At 39.5% G+C, this 18,637-nt stretch overlaps 1 protein-coding gene across 2 annotated transcripts in view; it reads right to left on the bottom strand.

The window, feature by feature from the left end:
* Positions 1-18,637, bottom strand: part of NLGN1 (neuroligin 1) — a 735,624-nt gene that overhangs the window by 345,590 nt on the left and 371,397 nt on the right. For both annotated transcript variants that reach the window (XM_019503315.1, XM_019503316.1), the window contains exon 4: positions 17,522-17,674. In XM_019503315.1, coding sequence (XP_019358860.1) covers positions 17,522-17,674 — 153 coding nt within the window. The remainder of the gene's footprint in view (positions 1-17,521; positions 17,675-18,637) is intronic.

Below are 18,637 nucleotides of genomic sequence, written 5' to 3'. Positions count from 1 at the left end.
TGGTGATGAGGTTGCTGCAAATTAAGAACAGAAAGGAGAGGCAGAAATAACAATGATATGAATTTCACTGCCTTTCTTCTGTACAGGCTATAAATATACCGTGGGAGATCAAGAGTAGATAAAGAGCAGGGAGAAAATTAATCTCTCTCGGCCTCTGAGAGGCCTTTTTAGGACTCTCCATAGTTACTATTTGAAATGTACCCTTAAGCACTTTCTAATTTTGGCTTAGATAGCATTACCTCAGTACCTGCAATATTCCCTATGCTTAGCACAGTATTACTGAACAAACAAGCAAGCAAACTTGTTGCGACTTGGTGAAGGTAACTCCCACATGCACCCCCTGGAAACAAATTGGAAACAAAGCCACAACATCCAGGATAAGCCCCTGAATTGTGCACAGTCTATTCCCAGCCACATATAGTACACAACTTTCATACAAGGTTAACAAGTTCTGGTCACTTAGGAAAGATTGGTTAATCATCTGGCAGGCCTGAGGGGCAGGTGGTAAAGGAAATTGCTGACATCTCTTAATCATTCAGTAAGGGTCTGGTTCTGTGAAACACAACTGAACGCGACCTCTTAATGTCTGGGGTCTTTAGGAGACCCTCCCTTCCCCTGCACTCCTTTAACACTTTGATGACACAGGGTAATGGGGCTTCAGCAATGACGCAGAGTTAAAAGAGTTTGAGTCTGATAGTTTCCCACCAGCAAGGGATCGCAATAAGCAGCATGCCCTACCCTGGGCAAGCTAAGGGGGGTACTTTCAGAAGATATCATTTAAGCAAGTTGGAACCTACTTAAAACCGCTTCCTGGTGCTTTACCTTTATTCTGTGAAGTCCAAGACAAATTATCATCTATTTCACTCATCCACTGATAGCCACCATATTACGACAATTGCTATATACCACATGCACTGACACGGCTCTTTCGGGACTTCCACAGGTCAACATCCCATTTACCAAATCTGCCCTTCAAACCAGGCACTAGCATATTTCCAAATCTGCCATGCTACAAACCGTCTTCACCGTGCTCTGACCTCTCAATAGTATTTGGTCAGGATATATAGAATCATGATGAAGAATAATGGAAAAGACTGAATGGCATTTTTTTCAAATGGCATTTTTTCAAATGGCATTTTCCCATGGCATTTTTTTCAAAAGTGTTTTTTTACATCAAGATTTAATTCTTTGAAACAGCTCTTCACTTCTTAAAAGAAACTTGTCAACAAAAGCATCTGACTTACATGCATAAATTTCTACCAGAGAGTAAGTACTTTCTGTGCAATCTTTAAAGAAAGAAGCCAAACCCAAACAATATATAAAGTGTAAGGGCTGCAAAAACTAACGTTATGCCAAATTTTAAGCTGACAGGCAAGCCACTACTAATGATAGTTGGTCAGATGCTGGGTTGCAGAGGTAAAATAAACTTAAATGAACACAAGCCAAAGAAATGAAAAAAATTATTTTATAATGCAAACAAAGGTGGAGGAAATTCCATATTCTCTTTTTCGGAATAATTTTTCCCTTTTGCTCACTGTAAACCATTCCTCACACTTAAGAATTACATAAAGTGAGAGAAAAATATTAAAAGGAGTTTTTTTCATAAGGCATATAACAATAAAGTCCCTTATTATAATAGCATTAAGACACTCATGGGTGTATTTTACAGGAACATTAAAGTGGTTCTTGGGTAGTTGAAAGCACATGGCCTTTGGCCTCATGCCTCACAACACACATGAGGCATGCACTAATGGCTCTATAAAGCACACCCTATTGTGTCCTGATGCCTTAATAAAGCTTTAATACTAAAATGCTAAGCCATTTTCAATTGTACTATAATTGTGCCAGGCATTTGTACCAAAGCCTGTTCACCATGGGTGCAGATAAACCAAAGATCAGTACAACTGAGTTGAAAATATAGTGTACATGTTCAGCAATGGATGGAAGGCAAGACAAGCTAAACAGGGAGAAAATTCATACTTTCTTGTTTTATTAAAAGCATTCGTTTTACAAGGCACTATATCTATCCATTGTATATAGCAGATTTTCTGCATTCTAGCTCCACTTGGTGAGGGCCTGGAGTGCATCAAGAACACAGGTCTGGTCCTGTGCAATTCTTGCTCTTGTTCCTCTTCCTTTGCATAATCAACTGTCTTCAGGTCGTAAATTTTCAAGAGCAGCACCCTGTTTCCTGAGTGTTTGGCAGTGCCACATACGAGAAACAAGTAATAATAAAGGCCTGCATTATGACTATAATAGCCGTACCTCAGTTTCTTGGTTGCCTTGTTTTATTCTAGCTCAGAAGAAAGAAAGAAGGGGCCCTGTATGATTTGTCTAAATATGTATTTAGCTTGTCAAATGCATACAGCACAAGAGATGTTTAAAAGGTTCCAATGGAAGTGTTGGTGCCTATTATGTAAATATGTTTTTAGGCAATTTTCATGATGTATTACATTACGGAGACTTTTTTAAAAATGCATATCATTTACTTCCAACAAGAACAGCTCCTATAGTGTTCTAAGTGTCTGTCATGCAATAAAGCATTCAAGGTCAATCTTCATCAAAAGAGTATTATTTAGTTGATAGGATTTTGAGGGATGCAAGTTAAGAAACTTGCTTCTCAGAAATTCCAATCTTCTATTTATTCTCTATTAGAGCGTAATCAGTACCATAGCAAGAGAAGGGTGAGTGGGGCAACTGTGCTGGGCACCAAAGCAAAGGGGTGCCAACAGGTGCTGCCCAAACGGGGAGGGAGACATGAGCAGCTTGTCTGGGGGCAATGCAGCTCCCACCTCTGTGTGCACCCCACCAGCAAGCATGGGGTTGGTGGGGGCGGTGCATGGTGTGAGGGTGGGCTGCTGCTGTGGGATGCCCCAGGCACCAAAATTTCCTTGCTCTGGCACTTGGTGTAATCCAAATTGTTACACTATGCTGTAAAATTGTCTCTGCTGGCCCAATAAAGTAGACATTTACACAGGGACCACCCATTAAATGCAGAAATAATTTAGGGCCTTCTTTTGCCCTTGTTACTGTTAAGGGATGTATGGATCCTGAATATTGTAAATATACTGAATGTATGACTCTTTGAAGACATTACAACAGATTGTAACAGATCTGTAATACAGAGCTATTTTTAAACAGATATACCAATTCATGATGCTTCTGTATCATGCGAGTCTACAGAATGGAACTGCTATTGATATCATTTAGCTGCTCTACATAGGGAAAATGTTATGATTCAGTATTTTAATATATTGACAATGAGTTTACACAATGAGAACAGAGTTTTGAATGGAAAAGTTAATTGACTTACAGGTACTACACTGATACTAAAGGCTATAATAGTACATAGGAACGTTTCAACTGAGCAGTAGGGTGAAGTTAGATGTTACAATTAAGCCATGTTATGAGCATTACAATATGAATGCCTACAGGTTAAGGTTCATTAACAAGTGCTAAGTGCCCTCCAGGTGTCTTAAAGTTATGCCACTCTGGACAAGAATTACTTTTGAGCTGTGCTGCCCAGCTCATGTTAGGCTAACTTCAGGCTTCTCTACTGACATAAAAATGAGCAATGTTCAGTCCTCCAGTATCCTAGGTGGCACCATTCCCAGGTAGACTAGCTACCCTCCTGAACTCTTATGCCCCCAGTGACAGTCTGCAAAGTGGGACAGTGGTGGTGAGTGCAGAAAGAAAAGCAGGGGAGCGGAGCTGCTGTGCTGTCACAGGGGGACCTGACTGGGACACACAGGTGCAGGGGAAAGCTGCCGCTCCAATGCTGTGGCTGTGCTCTGAGTGGCACAAAGACAGCAGTGGGAGAAACATGAGCAATGGCGATGGCAGCCAGAGGCAAATCAGATGTGTATGCACCATGCCCCTGCTTGGCAGCCCTTTAGCAGCATATCAGCCTAAACCCCGAACGTGCAACTGCTTGCAGTACGTACTAAGCTTAACACCTACCTAAAATTCCTTAAAGTTAGCAGCTGCTAACTGAAATGTATACCTACACCCTTAAAAAAACTGGTGAGTCACTCTGCCTATTGCATAATGATATACATATAATTATACTTTGTGTGGATGCAGGGTTTTATTTGCCTTACATATGGATGTGAAACAGTGTTTAATCAAAATGTAACTGAGTAAAGCTAGCACATGTGAAGAGAACTAGACTTTCTGAGACAAAAGGTAACTAATGGATCCTGGCCTAGATCTTGGGTGGAACTGCATTTCCTCAATGCCATTCTGCCATAGCCCTGAAGTCAGCATAGCTGACAGAAGGATTAATCCAGCTGATTAGTCTGAAATGATGCACAACTTGCACAGGAGCCTCAAACTATTTACCTCAAAGTCTCTGCCTGAAAAAAAGCAATATGACATAAGGAAACAATGGCCCAGAGCACAAATTGAAGTACCTTCACCTTGGCTTGCTAACACAGGGTATTTTTTACACAGATTCCAGAGGTGGGGAAGGGGAGTGCTTTAATTAGAATAGCTCCAAGAACTGCTCTAATTAAATTGCCCATAGTGTCACATGTATCAGCATCCCTGCACTTCAAAATGACAGTTGGGGCTCCTTAACTAAGGCTCATCGAAACAGTTTTAGTTAAAGAACCTCTACCACTGTTCTGAAGTGTGGGGATGCCAGTACATGAGACACAGAGGCTGCTGGAGATGCACTAATTAGAATGCTCCTGTAGACTTGATTTATTGAGTCCGCTCTGACACACTGTAATTACAGCATGTCAGAGCAGCCTCCCCGCATGTCTACAGGCACCCACTGGGACCAGGCTACTAAAAGCCACATTTACACCACAGCTATTCCCCCAACAATGCACATGACGACGTTGGTCACTATGGCTATGATTACAAAATGCAAGGTAGCACCATGCATAGATAATTCTAATTGGCTGTGCATGTTTGTAGCTGCATAAGTACAGCTCTGCGCCTGGGCTATTAAACCTTGTTCTTGGCAGAGGTAATTAGCCCGGGACCAGTGTTGGAGTAACGTAGCTGTACTCCATGCACAGACTCAGAGATGAATCAAGGGGCTGGGGTGCAGTGGTGCAGCTATACCGCTCTTCAGTTCCTGCTCCACCCCAACTCTAAAACCAACTGGCCAAAAGAGTGAGCAGTATTTCTCTTCAGATAGTGCTGAGGGAGTCTATTGATTTAATGATTCCATACAATAAACCTGATTCCTGCTAATCTCTCTTCACTCCATAGGTGTTAATGACCTACTCTCTTGTTTTAATGGTTTTGATGTTCCATTAATCCATTTATCCTTTCTTCTCAATTTTGCTGTCTTTTAGTGATTCTGGATAATATCTCTCTTCACAGCCTTGCAGACTGTTTTTAGTTCCAGCTAAAAACCTTAATTCAAGTCTGGTAATATTAACTCAAAAGAACATTAACTCAGGTGTGGAAGTGATTGACAGTGAAGTGTTTGATGAACTGTCAAGAAGCTCAAGAAGGCTAGTTTTTGTTTTATAAATCTTAGCAAGAGAAATACATTTAACAATAGCAAATACAGGACTAAAAAACCAGTATCTTTGGGCTATATCCGTCTAGTTTGTTGTGTTTTTAAACTTAATATATAAGCTAGCAAATTAGTACATATTCCAAAAAATGTATATCGTTTTTGCTTTTACCTTAAACTTGGTAATATAGAATTGGACCCCATATATATTTGTAAACCTTCTACTTTACCTTTAACCAGAGGAAAATGTGTATTGAGCTATACATGATGATGACAACTCACCATGCCACTCACACCCTACTTTTCAAAATCCTGTATCTGCCCATGCACAGAACTAATGGAGGTCTCTCTGCATGACACTGCCTTGCTCCCTGTATACATACCCTGTGTTTTCTTGTATATATAAGGGACTGACAACAGTAAGAAAAAGTAGTTTGTTTAAATACTACTTTAATGAACATGTAACTAGTTGGTAACTACTGGAAGGGTGCAACAGATGCAAGGGTTCAGTGACAGTTCTGGGTAAGTAGGGTAAAGAACTTGGTTTAGTGTTTGCCCTGTAGCATGCTGGGTGTCTGATATTTTTGCCCTAAATGCATACTTCTTCCTATATATTTTGCAGAGTATCAAGCTGAACTTCCTTATACTCCTGAAGATAAACTGCTATTTGGCAAAACTAAAATAATGTTATCATATGATTAAATATTGATCAAAAGACATTTGTCTTACTAAAGAATAATTTCTCTCAACAGAAGTGACAAACTGCTCTTATGCCAGAACGGATGGTTTTCAGATTTGTTGTTTGTTATTTTTCCAATTTACCGAAAAGTCCAGGGACAAATGTTGGGGAAAAATTGCTATTTAGAACACACCTGTACTATGACAGAAACCCATGTGTCAGCGGGAAACAAAATGGTGTGTTCATGCCTTTAAAAAAAAAATGAAATCAACAGTGTGTCCATCTATCTAAACAAATGGATAATGTCAATCTGCAGTGCCAGAAAAAGCACAGAGAGAAAAGAAATGGTTCATTTTATAAGTGCACTATATATTCCGGGTGGCCATTTCATAAATATCTTGCCTGCTGTGCACTGCAGTTGACCCTTTAAACATATCTAGTCAGTAACCTATTGTTTACTGTAAGTCCATTTTGTCATTTTGATGGTACAGATTCAAGTATGGCAATCTTCTCTTTCCTCTCTGCTTCACTGCATACATGACTCCCTTTGGCTAATACCTCCTTACAAAAAGCCACTTAAATGTCATGAATTACAGCGGATCTGAGACCTGAATGCTAATCCTATTAACTGACCTATGAAATTAGGAAATTGTAAATCTAGGTGAGTAGTGGTTGGGCTTCATATGATCTAAGGTTACCCTGAGGTCACTTGTTATATTAAAAAGGTATCATTTTGTATGGTCATAGAATCCCAAGTCAGGCTAATCAGAGTACATGGTGCTGGTATCTGGTATATACATACCTACATACTCTAATAGATTAATACTGTCAAAGCACCTTGATATCTACCTAAACCTTTAAACTCTATTATCTAGGAACATTAACTTTATGCGCTTCTGGTGGTCTAGAAAACACTAATGCTCCAAGGACAAGAAGGGTCAAGCAGGGCATCATGAAAACTTTGCCTAATGTATAACATCATATAACCTCAAAATGTTAAAACTCCATTTTCCAAATACTAAGAATTGGCGGGGGGAGAGGGGAGATAAAGCACCGAGTAGAAGCTTTGGTATGCAGCTGTTAAAGACCCCCAAAAGAGATTGTAAATTTTATTCCCTGCATGTTCTTCCAATTCAAGAAGCTTAAATGAATAGTTTTGACTGGAGCGTTTTGATGTGTTTTGTTATTAATTTCCCATCTTTACTTTCACTTTAATGTACTTTTAATTAGGCAATAATATATAATCTTCCGTTCATCTATCATTTTTACTCAAACAGGGTAGCAGTGAGGAAGGCTCACCAGAGAGCCTTTGGTGGTATGGTAGAAAGACTAAATAAAATGCTCTCTCTTGACAGCAACTTTAAAGTTTCATAAAATGATAATGGACGTGCTTGTCACTGACGCTAATGATCTAACATTTCCCTAAGTTTTACTGAATATTAAACTATGAACTATAAAAGGAAACTCCACTGTATGATCAATGAAAAATCTTTCATTGTGGTTGTCTATCCTTCTGATATTTGACTACCACAAGCCAGCCTACCCCTTACGCACGAGGGCTTAGATACAGGAGGCAATTACTTGTGTTAGCAAGACGCAAGCACATAGCATACAGCCCTGTAGCATTGTAACTCGAATCAGCTGGAAAAACTACTCTGGAAAAAAAAAAAAAAAAATCAAGGATAAAATTATAGGAGAACCAGCTATCACCTGCTCTGCCCACCACCCAGCGGTGAAGTTCTGTATTAGCACTCATTTAGAGCAGTTCATAGAATACCTGATTGTCTCTCTACTGTGGACATCTGTGTAATTTTCATCAGTGCACACAATAGTGCACATGTCACCACTAATGTACCATGTATCTAGACCCTGAGCCATACTTTTCTGCCAAGTTTAGCTTCATAGAGGTTAAGAGAGTATTTGCATGAGTAATACTGAACCAAACATTGCAGAACTGGACACAACGGGCAGCATTTTCCAAAGGGCCTAAGTGACTCAGGCACCTAAATTCTGCTTTCAAAATGCAGTTAAGCACTTAAAACCAGAGCTTCAAATGTATATAGGCACCAAGGGATGCAGACAGGCATGCAGTAGGATTTCCAAAAGTGCACAAGCAAGTTAAGAAGCTAATTTCAAAAACCTGATTCACTGATTCTGAAAATCAGCTGGAGTTGGACATGTCTGTAATTGTTGATTTGAAGTTGACCGCTTCTTAAGACTTTTAAAAAACCTCACTTGGCTAGGCAATTCTGAAAATCCCACTAGATGCCTGTCTGCATCTCTAAGTTGCTGGATTCTCATCTAACTAACATGGACGTGGAGGTGGAAACTAAAAGCACAACAAATTGTAAAAGCCAGACAGAACATTACATCTTCAAAACAGAGTCATAGGTAGGGACCTACTTAAATCATGGCAAGACTAAGGGCTCTTTGCACCCTCTCATGGTGCACAGACCTGATTTTGCAGGCATTTCATGGCAGCCCCGCCCCTCGGCACTGATTGGCAGGAAGGCTCCAAGGAAGAGGAGGAGGAGGAGGAGGAGGGGGCAGCCACCATCTTGATTATGCCACCCTGCCTCAGCGCTGATTAGCAGAGACACCCTGGCAGTGGGATGACGGATGAGGGGGCAGCTGCCATCTCGCCTGCTGCTTTCTGTGCCATCCCGGCAGTCAGCACCTTCCCCTCCCAGCAGCAAGGACCACTGGCTCCCACTGGAACCAGCATTTTATTTGTATTAAAGTCTGGCTTTTCTTGTTCTTGTTGATTTTGTGGACAGTCCCAGATTTTGAGGTTTCCACGCAATCTGCAACACTGCAAATTAAGTAGGTCCCTAGTCGTTGCCAAAAAATATAACTCCAAGAGTAGCTAGGGGGAGACATTTTAAAAGACCAACTATTTGGAGCGTGAGGATATCTTCAAACACAAGGAACCATGACAAGTGAAAAATCATAAGAGTCTATAGTCAGCAAGCATTTTTCTAAGCCAAAGATAGGTTACTTGGAGGTTAAATATGAATTAAGCATTCCCTAGAACTGAAATATTCATTCAAACCTTATTAACAGCCTAGCATTCTATAAAGAAAACTAATACTTCCAAGAGATGTTCATCACCTAATCAAGGGTACAAAAAGTGGGAAAAGGCATTGTAGAATATAAGCATAAAATAAAGATTCCTTGCTTGCCTTCATATCAATATTTGTTTTTATTAGTTATTAATATACAAGCTATTTTTCAATGTTCTGTACAGAAGCAGTAAAGCAGTGCAAGCATATACCATAAACATTATTAAAGGAAGCATCTAGCATCAAGAGCAATTCAATTTGCCAGAGTATTTGCAAGATTATAAGAAGTACCAGAAATCACATGGCTATTAGATGTTGGTTCTTAAACTGCCTTTGCTGTAACAAGAGTGCCTAAAAGAGCGTATAAATAAAAATGAGAAAAACTTTTAAACAAAATTCCAAAATAGAGAATTGCTACGCTTGCATACAACAGACTTCTGCCACCTAGGAGGTCAAAAACCAGTGTGAAATCCTGGCCCATGGAAATCAATAACAAATGTTGCATTGACTTCACTATAATCAGAATTTCATCCATGGTGTATAGCATGCACATGAGGTACAAGGATACTACATGCTATAAATCAGAGGTAAATAAAACACAATCTTGGGACTGTCTGATGTATTTTTCTTATAAGAAATACCCAAATTTAAACTAAATATCAAATGTACAAGGAACCATCATGGTATCAAGGAGACAAATACGGGGTCTCTCCCCCTGTATTATTTAGGTGAGTAGTTATGACTGAATTCTGTACAGTTTTCTCAGAAAGTTTGTATCAGAGAGAAGGTGCAGTACAGAGAAAGGCGCATTGTATTTTAACATCAACACACCGTCATACATTCAGAATAGGATACAAAGATTAAGTACTAGAGTAACTACAAAGACATGAAGAGGTTAATAGGAGACATGCAGCGAAGGTAGGTGTTTCTCAATCAGTGCCAACTTGTGACTGATCTGGCAGGTCTTCTCTCCGTGACACTTTTAAAAGCATTACCTATTAAGCAGCTCTATACAGATAGGAAAGTGCAGCATCAGGAAAACTGGTTTTAATTAATATAATTAACTGGCATTTCTATGCCAATCACAACAGCACTGAGTGTCCTAGCTGACTGACTGGCACAATAAACCAGTTCCCAAAAATACTGAATTCTGGGGATATTACGTGAAGAAAATTAGCCAGGAGTATGCAGGTATGTCAAGCTACGCAGACGCAAGGGTCTAACTGGCATTTAAATTTGACCTCTCCAGACCCTCAAGTGAAGGGGGTGTACAGACGGGCAGTACGACCTGTTAGTATAGTCTGTTGATAATAAACAGGTTTGCTTTCTAGCCTTTGTATTTGTAGTTTATATTTCTGTTGAAAGAGCTACCTTGAAAATATCCCAAACAGCTCATCAAAAGCTCATCAAGCTTTTAATATCATGCCATGGTGAAAAATGGTAAAGAGCTGGTTTTAAATCCATGGTGCCTAAACACAAGAGGGTGAGGCACCATGGATTCTTTACGGGGTTAGGTTCTTACTGCCCGTAAAGATGAGGGTTTGTGAACTAACTGGGGTGTACAGAGCCAGAGCAAACACCAGGTGGGACCGCTGGAGCACGCCAGCTGCTTGTTGCAGCTTTTATTGCAAAGGGCACCTCTTCTGCAGTCAGCTGCATGAGACCATGGCTGTGCTCCAGCTGTTCAGAAAAGCAGTGCCTCTGAAGTAAAAGCTGCAGCAAGTATCTAAGCAGCTCCTCCTTAATCTGACAACCCTCAGTGAATTAACTGGACTGTGGCCCATCCTTATACAAAAACAACAACAACAACAACAACAACAAAAACCCAGTTCTACTGTATATCTGCAGCCAATTCATCACACCCAGCCAATGCACAAGAATAGTGGCACAAGAAGAGGTCATTTAGTAGAATATACTGTGAAGCAGGCTAGGTTGTTTTATTTGTTTGTTTTTAATCCAATTACAGTCAATATGTTTCTTCATATTTAAAGGGCTACCATATAATTACAGAATTTAACATAGCTAAATCTTTCTCAGCAGGGAAACATTACTGCAATATAACTAGGAGGATCTGAATGTTTGATTATTTATATTTACCTAGAGATAAATATAGATCTAGATCTATACAGATCGATATTGATCTAGATCGATCTATATCTATATACACACACACCCTATTTATAGGGTCCTATTGAACAAAAACCAGCTATAAAACTAGATTACCATGGACTATTGTGTTCTCGACACAAAGTTCAAGGATATCACTTACCATCCATCACCTGGAAAGACAGATTGCACAGGACTTGTTTTTAAACAGAACACGAAAGGCCACAAGTTACAAACAGTGCAATTCCATTTCTCTTTTATTTAATAGTCCCCAACTGTCCATAGCAAACAGCTCTCCTTTCCCTCTTGTAATTAGTTAAGGAAAGATTAGAACAGCCTTTAAATTCAGAGACATGTTTCAAACAGGGATAAAAGTGGGCCACCGAATTCATCTGGTTCCAAGTTGCTTGCTTTAAATCTCCTCTTTCAATCTGGTCATTGTTCTCTTTCAGTTGACTTCTAACATTTGCTAGAGAAGTAGTTAGTCTGCTGTGCTGGCCTGAAGTCAGGAAGAATGTAGAATACATTTGCACCTTAAACAAACTAACTGATTCTGTTAGTCCACAAGGTGCATATCTACCCTGTCTTCTAACATTTAAATCATAACACTGCCTATGTAAGCAGCTTTATTGTCTTAAGACACGTTCAAAGAATTTTGTAAACTCCCAGAATTTCCTTCCCACCTAGACGAGACAATGAAGTTTCTCTAGCAAGATTTCTCTTCCTGTGCAGCTTTTACATGGGAAGGCAATACTGTGGCTAATAGTGAGCTCCCTCTGAAGATGCCATTGCTAATTGGCTGAACAGTGATGCACCTCTGGATCTGCATGAAACCACTGTCCCTCAACTGTCCCCGGAGTGGGGTGAAAAAAAAACCCCAGCATTGGAAAGAAATCATCTGATTATTAGCCAGAAATTAGTACAAGACCAAGAATGTGCATACACAAAAAAAGGTCTAAACAAACTCTAGAGCACGAATCAGAAAATATTTCAAGTCAGAAAGTCCCTTGGAAATAAACTGCAGAACTTCTCAGGCAGGATGGCCACTGTTATCCAGAGAATAATGTAACATTTTTTTTTCCCCTCCCTCAAGGTTAGTTCAGAGGATCACAGGGAAGTAGGGCTGGAAGGGTTCTCATGAGGTCCTCTTGCCCAACCACCTGCTCAAAATTGTTCCTGCCTTAATTGAAAAAAAAAAAAAAAAAAAAAAAAAAAAAAAAAAAAAAGAAAAAAAAAAAAAAAAAATCACAAACAGATTGGAGTTTGAAGCTTAAGCCAAGTATTCAGGAATAAGAAATAAGATTTAAACTAGAAGGAGCAGTAATTATAGGTGTTAATTATCTCTGTGATTATTTTGCAAAAAGCAATAATTCAAAAGTGTTTGACTTGACCGAAAGTACTGGCTAAGTAATAAGCTAAAAAAAGCTTACATTTTCTATTTTTGAGAGAGAAAAGACTATTTGAACACAGAAAGAGGATCAGTAGCAGGTGTATAGGTAAAGGCTTCTAAAGGCACCCTCGTATTGGTGGATACTTCAGTCTCAAAACTAAAAAAAAATGAGGAGGGTATTATAACTCTTTTGCTGTCCCTGTAACCCTGGCTACTTCCTCAGGTGACATCTCAGTTTGGAAAAAAAAAAAAAACTACCTCTAAAATGTACTGGGAGCGCCTATACATGATGCTTTGTCGCTGTAGCGATGCACCATGGTGACGTAGCTCACTGCTACGACGGCATAGCGTCAGCACGCACAAACCGTGATGGCGAAGCTTATTGCTATGGCGACATAGCGATCTCACTATAATGTGTCGCTACAGCAACACAGGTGCTAAAAATAACCATGCACCACCGGAATGGCACAGTAACAGTTGTTACTGCACCATCATTTAGTACTTCCTGAAGCAAGTACTAAATGGCAGCACAGTAACAACTGTGCTGTCCGGGGCATGTGTAGACACACCGACTATGTATTATATATAAGCTTGCCAGGACATCCAATTCTGCCCCAATACCTTCTCTCCCTCCCCTTTTCTGCACACATCCATAACTATTGGCTTTGCTTAATATGTTTACTAACGTATTTTAAAGCATTTTATAACTGGTCCAAGATAACGCAAGGAGGAATGCAATCCTGGCTCTGCTGAAGTCAATGGCAAAAATCCCATTGACTCTTACTAGATGAAGAGATTTCACCTCTACAGTGCATCTCCAATCTCCAGCACAAGTGTCAAGTAAATAAGCCATGGCATGCAAAGATGATATCAAGTGAGAGATACTATGCCCCTAAATCTTCTCTCAGGGTTGCAATGAGGGTACTGTTTGACTTGGAAAATAGGCCTTGAAAATAGGCCATTTTATATGTCCAAACCATTAATATATTTATTAATGGTGACTGCCACCATTAACATTTTTTGGAAAGCTCTTTATTGCTAAGTAATATTTTTAAATGAAATCAGTAAAAGTTGGCATTTCCCACATTTACATCAAAACACCTACATTAAGCTTTTTTATACCTATTGCCTGCTAGTATCAGCAAAGATCATCTTAAGGAAAGCAAAGTTTAATGATGCAAGGCAGAGCATAAAACTGAATATTGCAGAAGTTCTTTTTAATCTCTGCTTTGTTGCTGTAGTGGATATATAGTGAAATAGAAGAGTGATACAGAGGAGAAGACCGAGGGGGGATTTAATAGCAGTCTTTAACTACCTGAAGCAGGGCTACAAAGAGGATGGAGCTAGACTGTTTGCAGCGGTGGCAGATGAGAGAACAAAAAGTAATGGTCTCAAGCTGCAGCAAGGGGAGTTTAAGTTTTCTCTTATAGCCAACCTTTCTCACTAGGAGGGTGGTGAAGCACTGGAACGGGTTGCCTAGAGTGGTGGTGGACTCTCCATCCTTGGAGGTGTTTAAGACCCAAGTAGGTAAATCCTTAGCAGAGATAATCTAGTTGGGGATGGTTCTGCTTTGAGTAGGAGATTGGACTAAATGACCTGCTGAGGTCCCTTTGAACTTTAATTTTCTATGATTCTAAATGTTGGCATAATTTATTTTAATAGGATATGATGATGAGCGAGCGAGAGAGAGATCATTCCAGATACAGAGTATGTGAACAGTCATTTTATCTGCAATTTAACGGTGATTTATTATATTAAGGGAAAACTGTCAGCTTGAAATCTGGTCAATTTTTTAAAAGGTGACTTGAAAGTAGTTCAAAATATTACAGCAGTAACTGACTTTGGTTCTGTTTTAGTGATTTTAAAATCACAGGTCCCAATCAAAAAGAAAAACGGTTCTCATTCCCTAGCTGCTGTGTCAAACACTATGCAAACTAAAAGGAGAACTAAGGAATGAACACAGCTGGAATATTTCCAATCTTAGGGCCTTGTTACACATTAATTTTAGGCAGCTCCTGGAGCTCTTAACCCCTGGGCTATCTACACATTAACACCTGAAACTAGCTATAAACACACTCCACGCAGCTTTACTGGCAGGTTTCTCTCTGATCCGTGTTACCCTGCTCGTGTTCTGTTAGCACGTAGCCACTCTCCACAGATGAGGGGAGTCCAAGTTGCAGTCCTCCAGTATCCCAGGATGCAGTGTCCCCTCACCCACCCTCCTCTTCTGCATGGACAAACTTTCTACCCACTGAACTCTGATGCCTGGCAGGAAGTTCTGGCACCAAGGCAAAACCTCCCACCCCCCAGAAGTATGACCTTTCTACCCCCAGGGGCGCAACCCTGTCCAAACAGCCTGCAAAGCACATGCCAGCTAGCCAGGTTTCAGGGCATGGTTGGGTCTGGAAGCGGGGCAGAGCCAAGGTAGGGGCACCAAATCAGGTCCCCATGAGCCGGGGCTTCCTTTCTAAGGCAGGCAGTAGTTCCTCCGAAAGTGCCTTCTCTCACTGCTTCCAGGAAGCACAACCAGCATCCCCCACACCTCAATCCCAAGTTATTAAAGCATAAGACCATTTTTAATTTACTGTCTCTATTTTTTTTAATTCCTTTTTTTTTTTTTTTTTTTTTTTTTTTTTTTTTCTTTTTTTTTTTTTTTTTTTTTACTACTTTTTATTTTATTCTTCAGTGGCTGACTTCCTTCATTTCACCACCTGTCCCCCATTCCCATTTCTTTTCCACTTCCCATTTCATACCTACCACCATCCTATTAACTCTCCGCCTCCCAGCTTCATATGCCCAACCCCCCCAACCCAATCTCTCACACCCACCTGCAGCAGGGATAGAAGCCTGTCCTGGCTCACCAGCTTTCTAGAGGCAACTCCCAGCTGTAGTTTTCAGTCATGCTCTTGCTTGCCACTAGCAAGCCATAGTAGCAAGCCACAGATGTGCAGGTGGGGGACAGTCAGAAAAGGTTTTCAGCCTTAATGTGCAACAGCTCCAAACTGAGCTAGCGCTAAAGCCAATCACCATTTAAGCAGCTAAAAGGGCAACAAGAAACAAGGCCCCTTAGTAAGACATTGCTTAGTAAGAATCCGTGATGATATCCAAAGATAATATTTTACTTTCTATGAAGCCAAGTTCATCTTTGGTACTTAAATCAAAATTTCCAGCACGATGGTTACATATGTACTTAGGAACTAGCAAAACAAGAACTAATGCAATCAAATTGGAAACACTGCACCATTTGAGAGCCTAGTCTAGGATAGATAAATGTAAACTGATAATGTCAGAGACAACAGGACCAAATAAACATTAAAAACATGCTAATTCAAGACTAAGGTAATATAGACTATTGATTAGAAAGCTAAATTACAATTTTTAGTATCAACATGTGCCCAAAGTCTTCAGATCAGGGAAAACCCTCAAAATTACCAGGTCACACTGTAAAAGATAACAACATGAATGAGAGGAGAATACTATACAGATAGTTATTCAGTAATAGCCATCACCATATATATGAATATTGGTGGGTGCTATGTAAAACAACTGAAGTTATACCAAACTTAGATTAGATTCAGAAGCAAAGAGAAGAAAGAACAGTGAGCAAGTCAAATTAATTCTCTTCAATTCCCCAGTTTTTAACAAAAAAGGGTAAATCGACACATGGAAGTTACCCAGAAGAGCCAGTAAGAATTAATGAATTCCAGAAAAGACTAGGCGAGTCCTAAACACAAAGTGGGGACTGAGGAAATATGTGACCGTGGAAAGAAGAACCAAAACAACATGTACAATAAGCTCAGTAACCTCTTCCTGTTACAAATACATCAAGAATAACATTCACTGGCCTTCTGAACTAACCCTGCAGTCTGTGAACTGCTGCCAGCTTATCAAGCCATTTTGGATATTATATATAGTGCCATCATGACTCTCTCATAAAATGCTCTGATACACTATATTGCAATATCAACTTACACCATATCCTAGAATTCAATTCCTGTTATCAAAGGTTTCAGTCTATAAACAGTTTGGCAGAGTACAGAGCTGAAAACAACAATTATCCTATTCTCTGGAGACCGGGCTGATCTGTCATAAGCTTGTCCATACCAAACAAAGAGCAAACTGTTGCTTTTGAGAAAGACCAACCAATTGGAAATAGCTAGTTGGGCAATGCCACACAATTCTATTTTATTTAAACCAACCATGTTACCGTCTATAAATCAACTAATCGAAAGCAATCAGAAAGAATATTTTGTATTTCAATTTGTTTAGCCCATCTAGAAAGTATTGAATGTATATGAATTGGACTGACACTTCATGTTGTAAACCACAAAGGAATCCAAAATACATCAACAAAGGCACAGTTGAGTGTTAAAAACTTCAAATTTATACCAAATGCTCTTGTTCCATCAAAGGACAGAAAACCAGTGATCAACAAATTATTCCTTCACAATAAAAAATTCCCTGTCTCTGAATTAGCACTTTAACATGATTTCCATTCCCTTTTGTCCATCGCATACACAAGTCTAATCATTGTTATATTTGTAAAAACAGTTGGAAGCAGCACAAGATTGGCTGATCTGAACATCTGCATGGTGTATTTCTATGATTAAATATGAAGCATAAATTTTAAGTTTTTCTACATAATAGTGGTGACAATTTTACACTGAATCCACAGAATACAAACCTTTCATTTTGGAAGGAGGCTTTATAAACCAAAGAAAATAAGCAGTTTTCTGAGCATTATCTCATGAATAATATGAAGTGCATTGCAGATAAAAGGGATCAATTTAAATCTGAAAGCTTCTTACCAAGTACCCCCAAGCGATAGTTGACTGTGATGACTATCACATTGCCATAACTTGCCAGAACACTACCATCATATAAATTTCCAGTGCCTTCCATGTAGGATCCTCCATGAATATACACCATCACTGGTTTAGGTCCCCCACTGTCCCGAATGTCTGGAAAAAAATATTGAGAAACATTTTAATCTCAAGAAAGTTGAAAAAAGAAAAAAAAAGATGCATGCAAGAGATATATATTTCTACTTAAGCTATTATTTAAGTGTTTCTCAAGCAACTTGTATTAACCTTAATAGAATGAAATAAGGCATAAAAGTACAAACTTTGTTTAAAGTAATATACTAGTGAGCCCAAATAAAAAGTATGAAAAAATATGATGGGTTGATAGCAGTTCTTCAAGGTTATGCGAGGGAAGTATGTGACCTGATTCTGCCCCCAGTGAAGTTGTTGATAAAATGCCTGTGGCCTTCAGCAAGAGCAGAATTAGACCCATGTTGGACACTTTTTTGAAAATCCTACCTTTAAGTACTGTACAAATGCATAAAGGCATCTTTGTGTAATTAAGCTGAATGGGATCTGAGCTGATGTCAATTTGCTGAAGTCATATTCTTTTGTGGCTTCCAGTATAAGAGCAGTAACTTGTAAACAGGGTATATAAACACAGCTCTTCAGGTGCACCTGAAGTTTATGTACCAATTACTTTGGAGGCACCAGAGAAAACAGGATTGTTTTAGACCTCAACTGAATATTATCTTATCCCATAGAGTATTAGGGAAAATAGTCAGTTGCCTATATTGGCTAAAATTGAGAAAATAAAAATTGTACTTTGGTCAAGATGTAGAATAATTGCAGCCTAAATTAGGCTTTTAACATACATATCTAGTCTGATTTTCTCCTGCTGCCAGAAAGATCCACAGGAACAATATCCGCCAGATCCAGCAGAAAGATCCACGGAAACAATATGTGACCGTATGGGGAAAACAGTAAACCTGTCTATCCATAAAGTGCCACAAAACAAATCTCTTGCCCTCAAGAGGAAGAGGATAGCAACACCAATCAAAATGGAGTGAAGGATATGGAACAGCTTGCATTTTAGCTATCAAGTTCTTGCAAGTTGTCCAC

Source organism: Gavialis gangeticus, unplaced genomic scaffold (genome assembly GCF_001723915.1).
Source record: "Gavialis gangeticus isolate Ggan-Ray unplaced genomic scaffold, GavGan_comp1, whole genome shotgun sequence".
In the NCBI taxonomy this organism is placed as follows: domain Eukaryota; kingdom Metazoa; phylum Chordata; order Crocodylia; family Gavialidae; genus Gavialis; species Gavialis gangeticus.
This window is presented reverse-complemented; position numbering and strand designations above follow the sequence as displayed.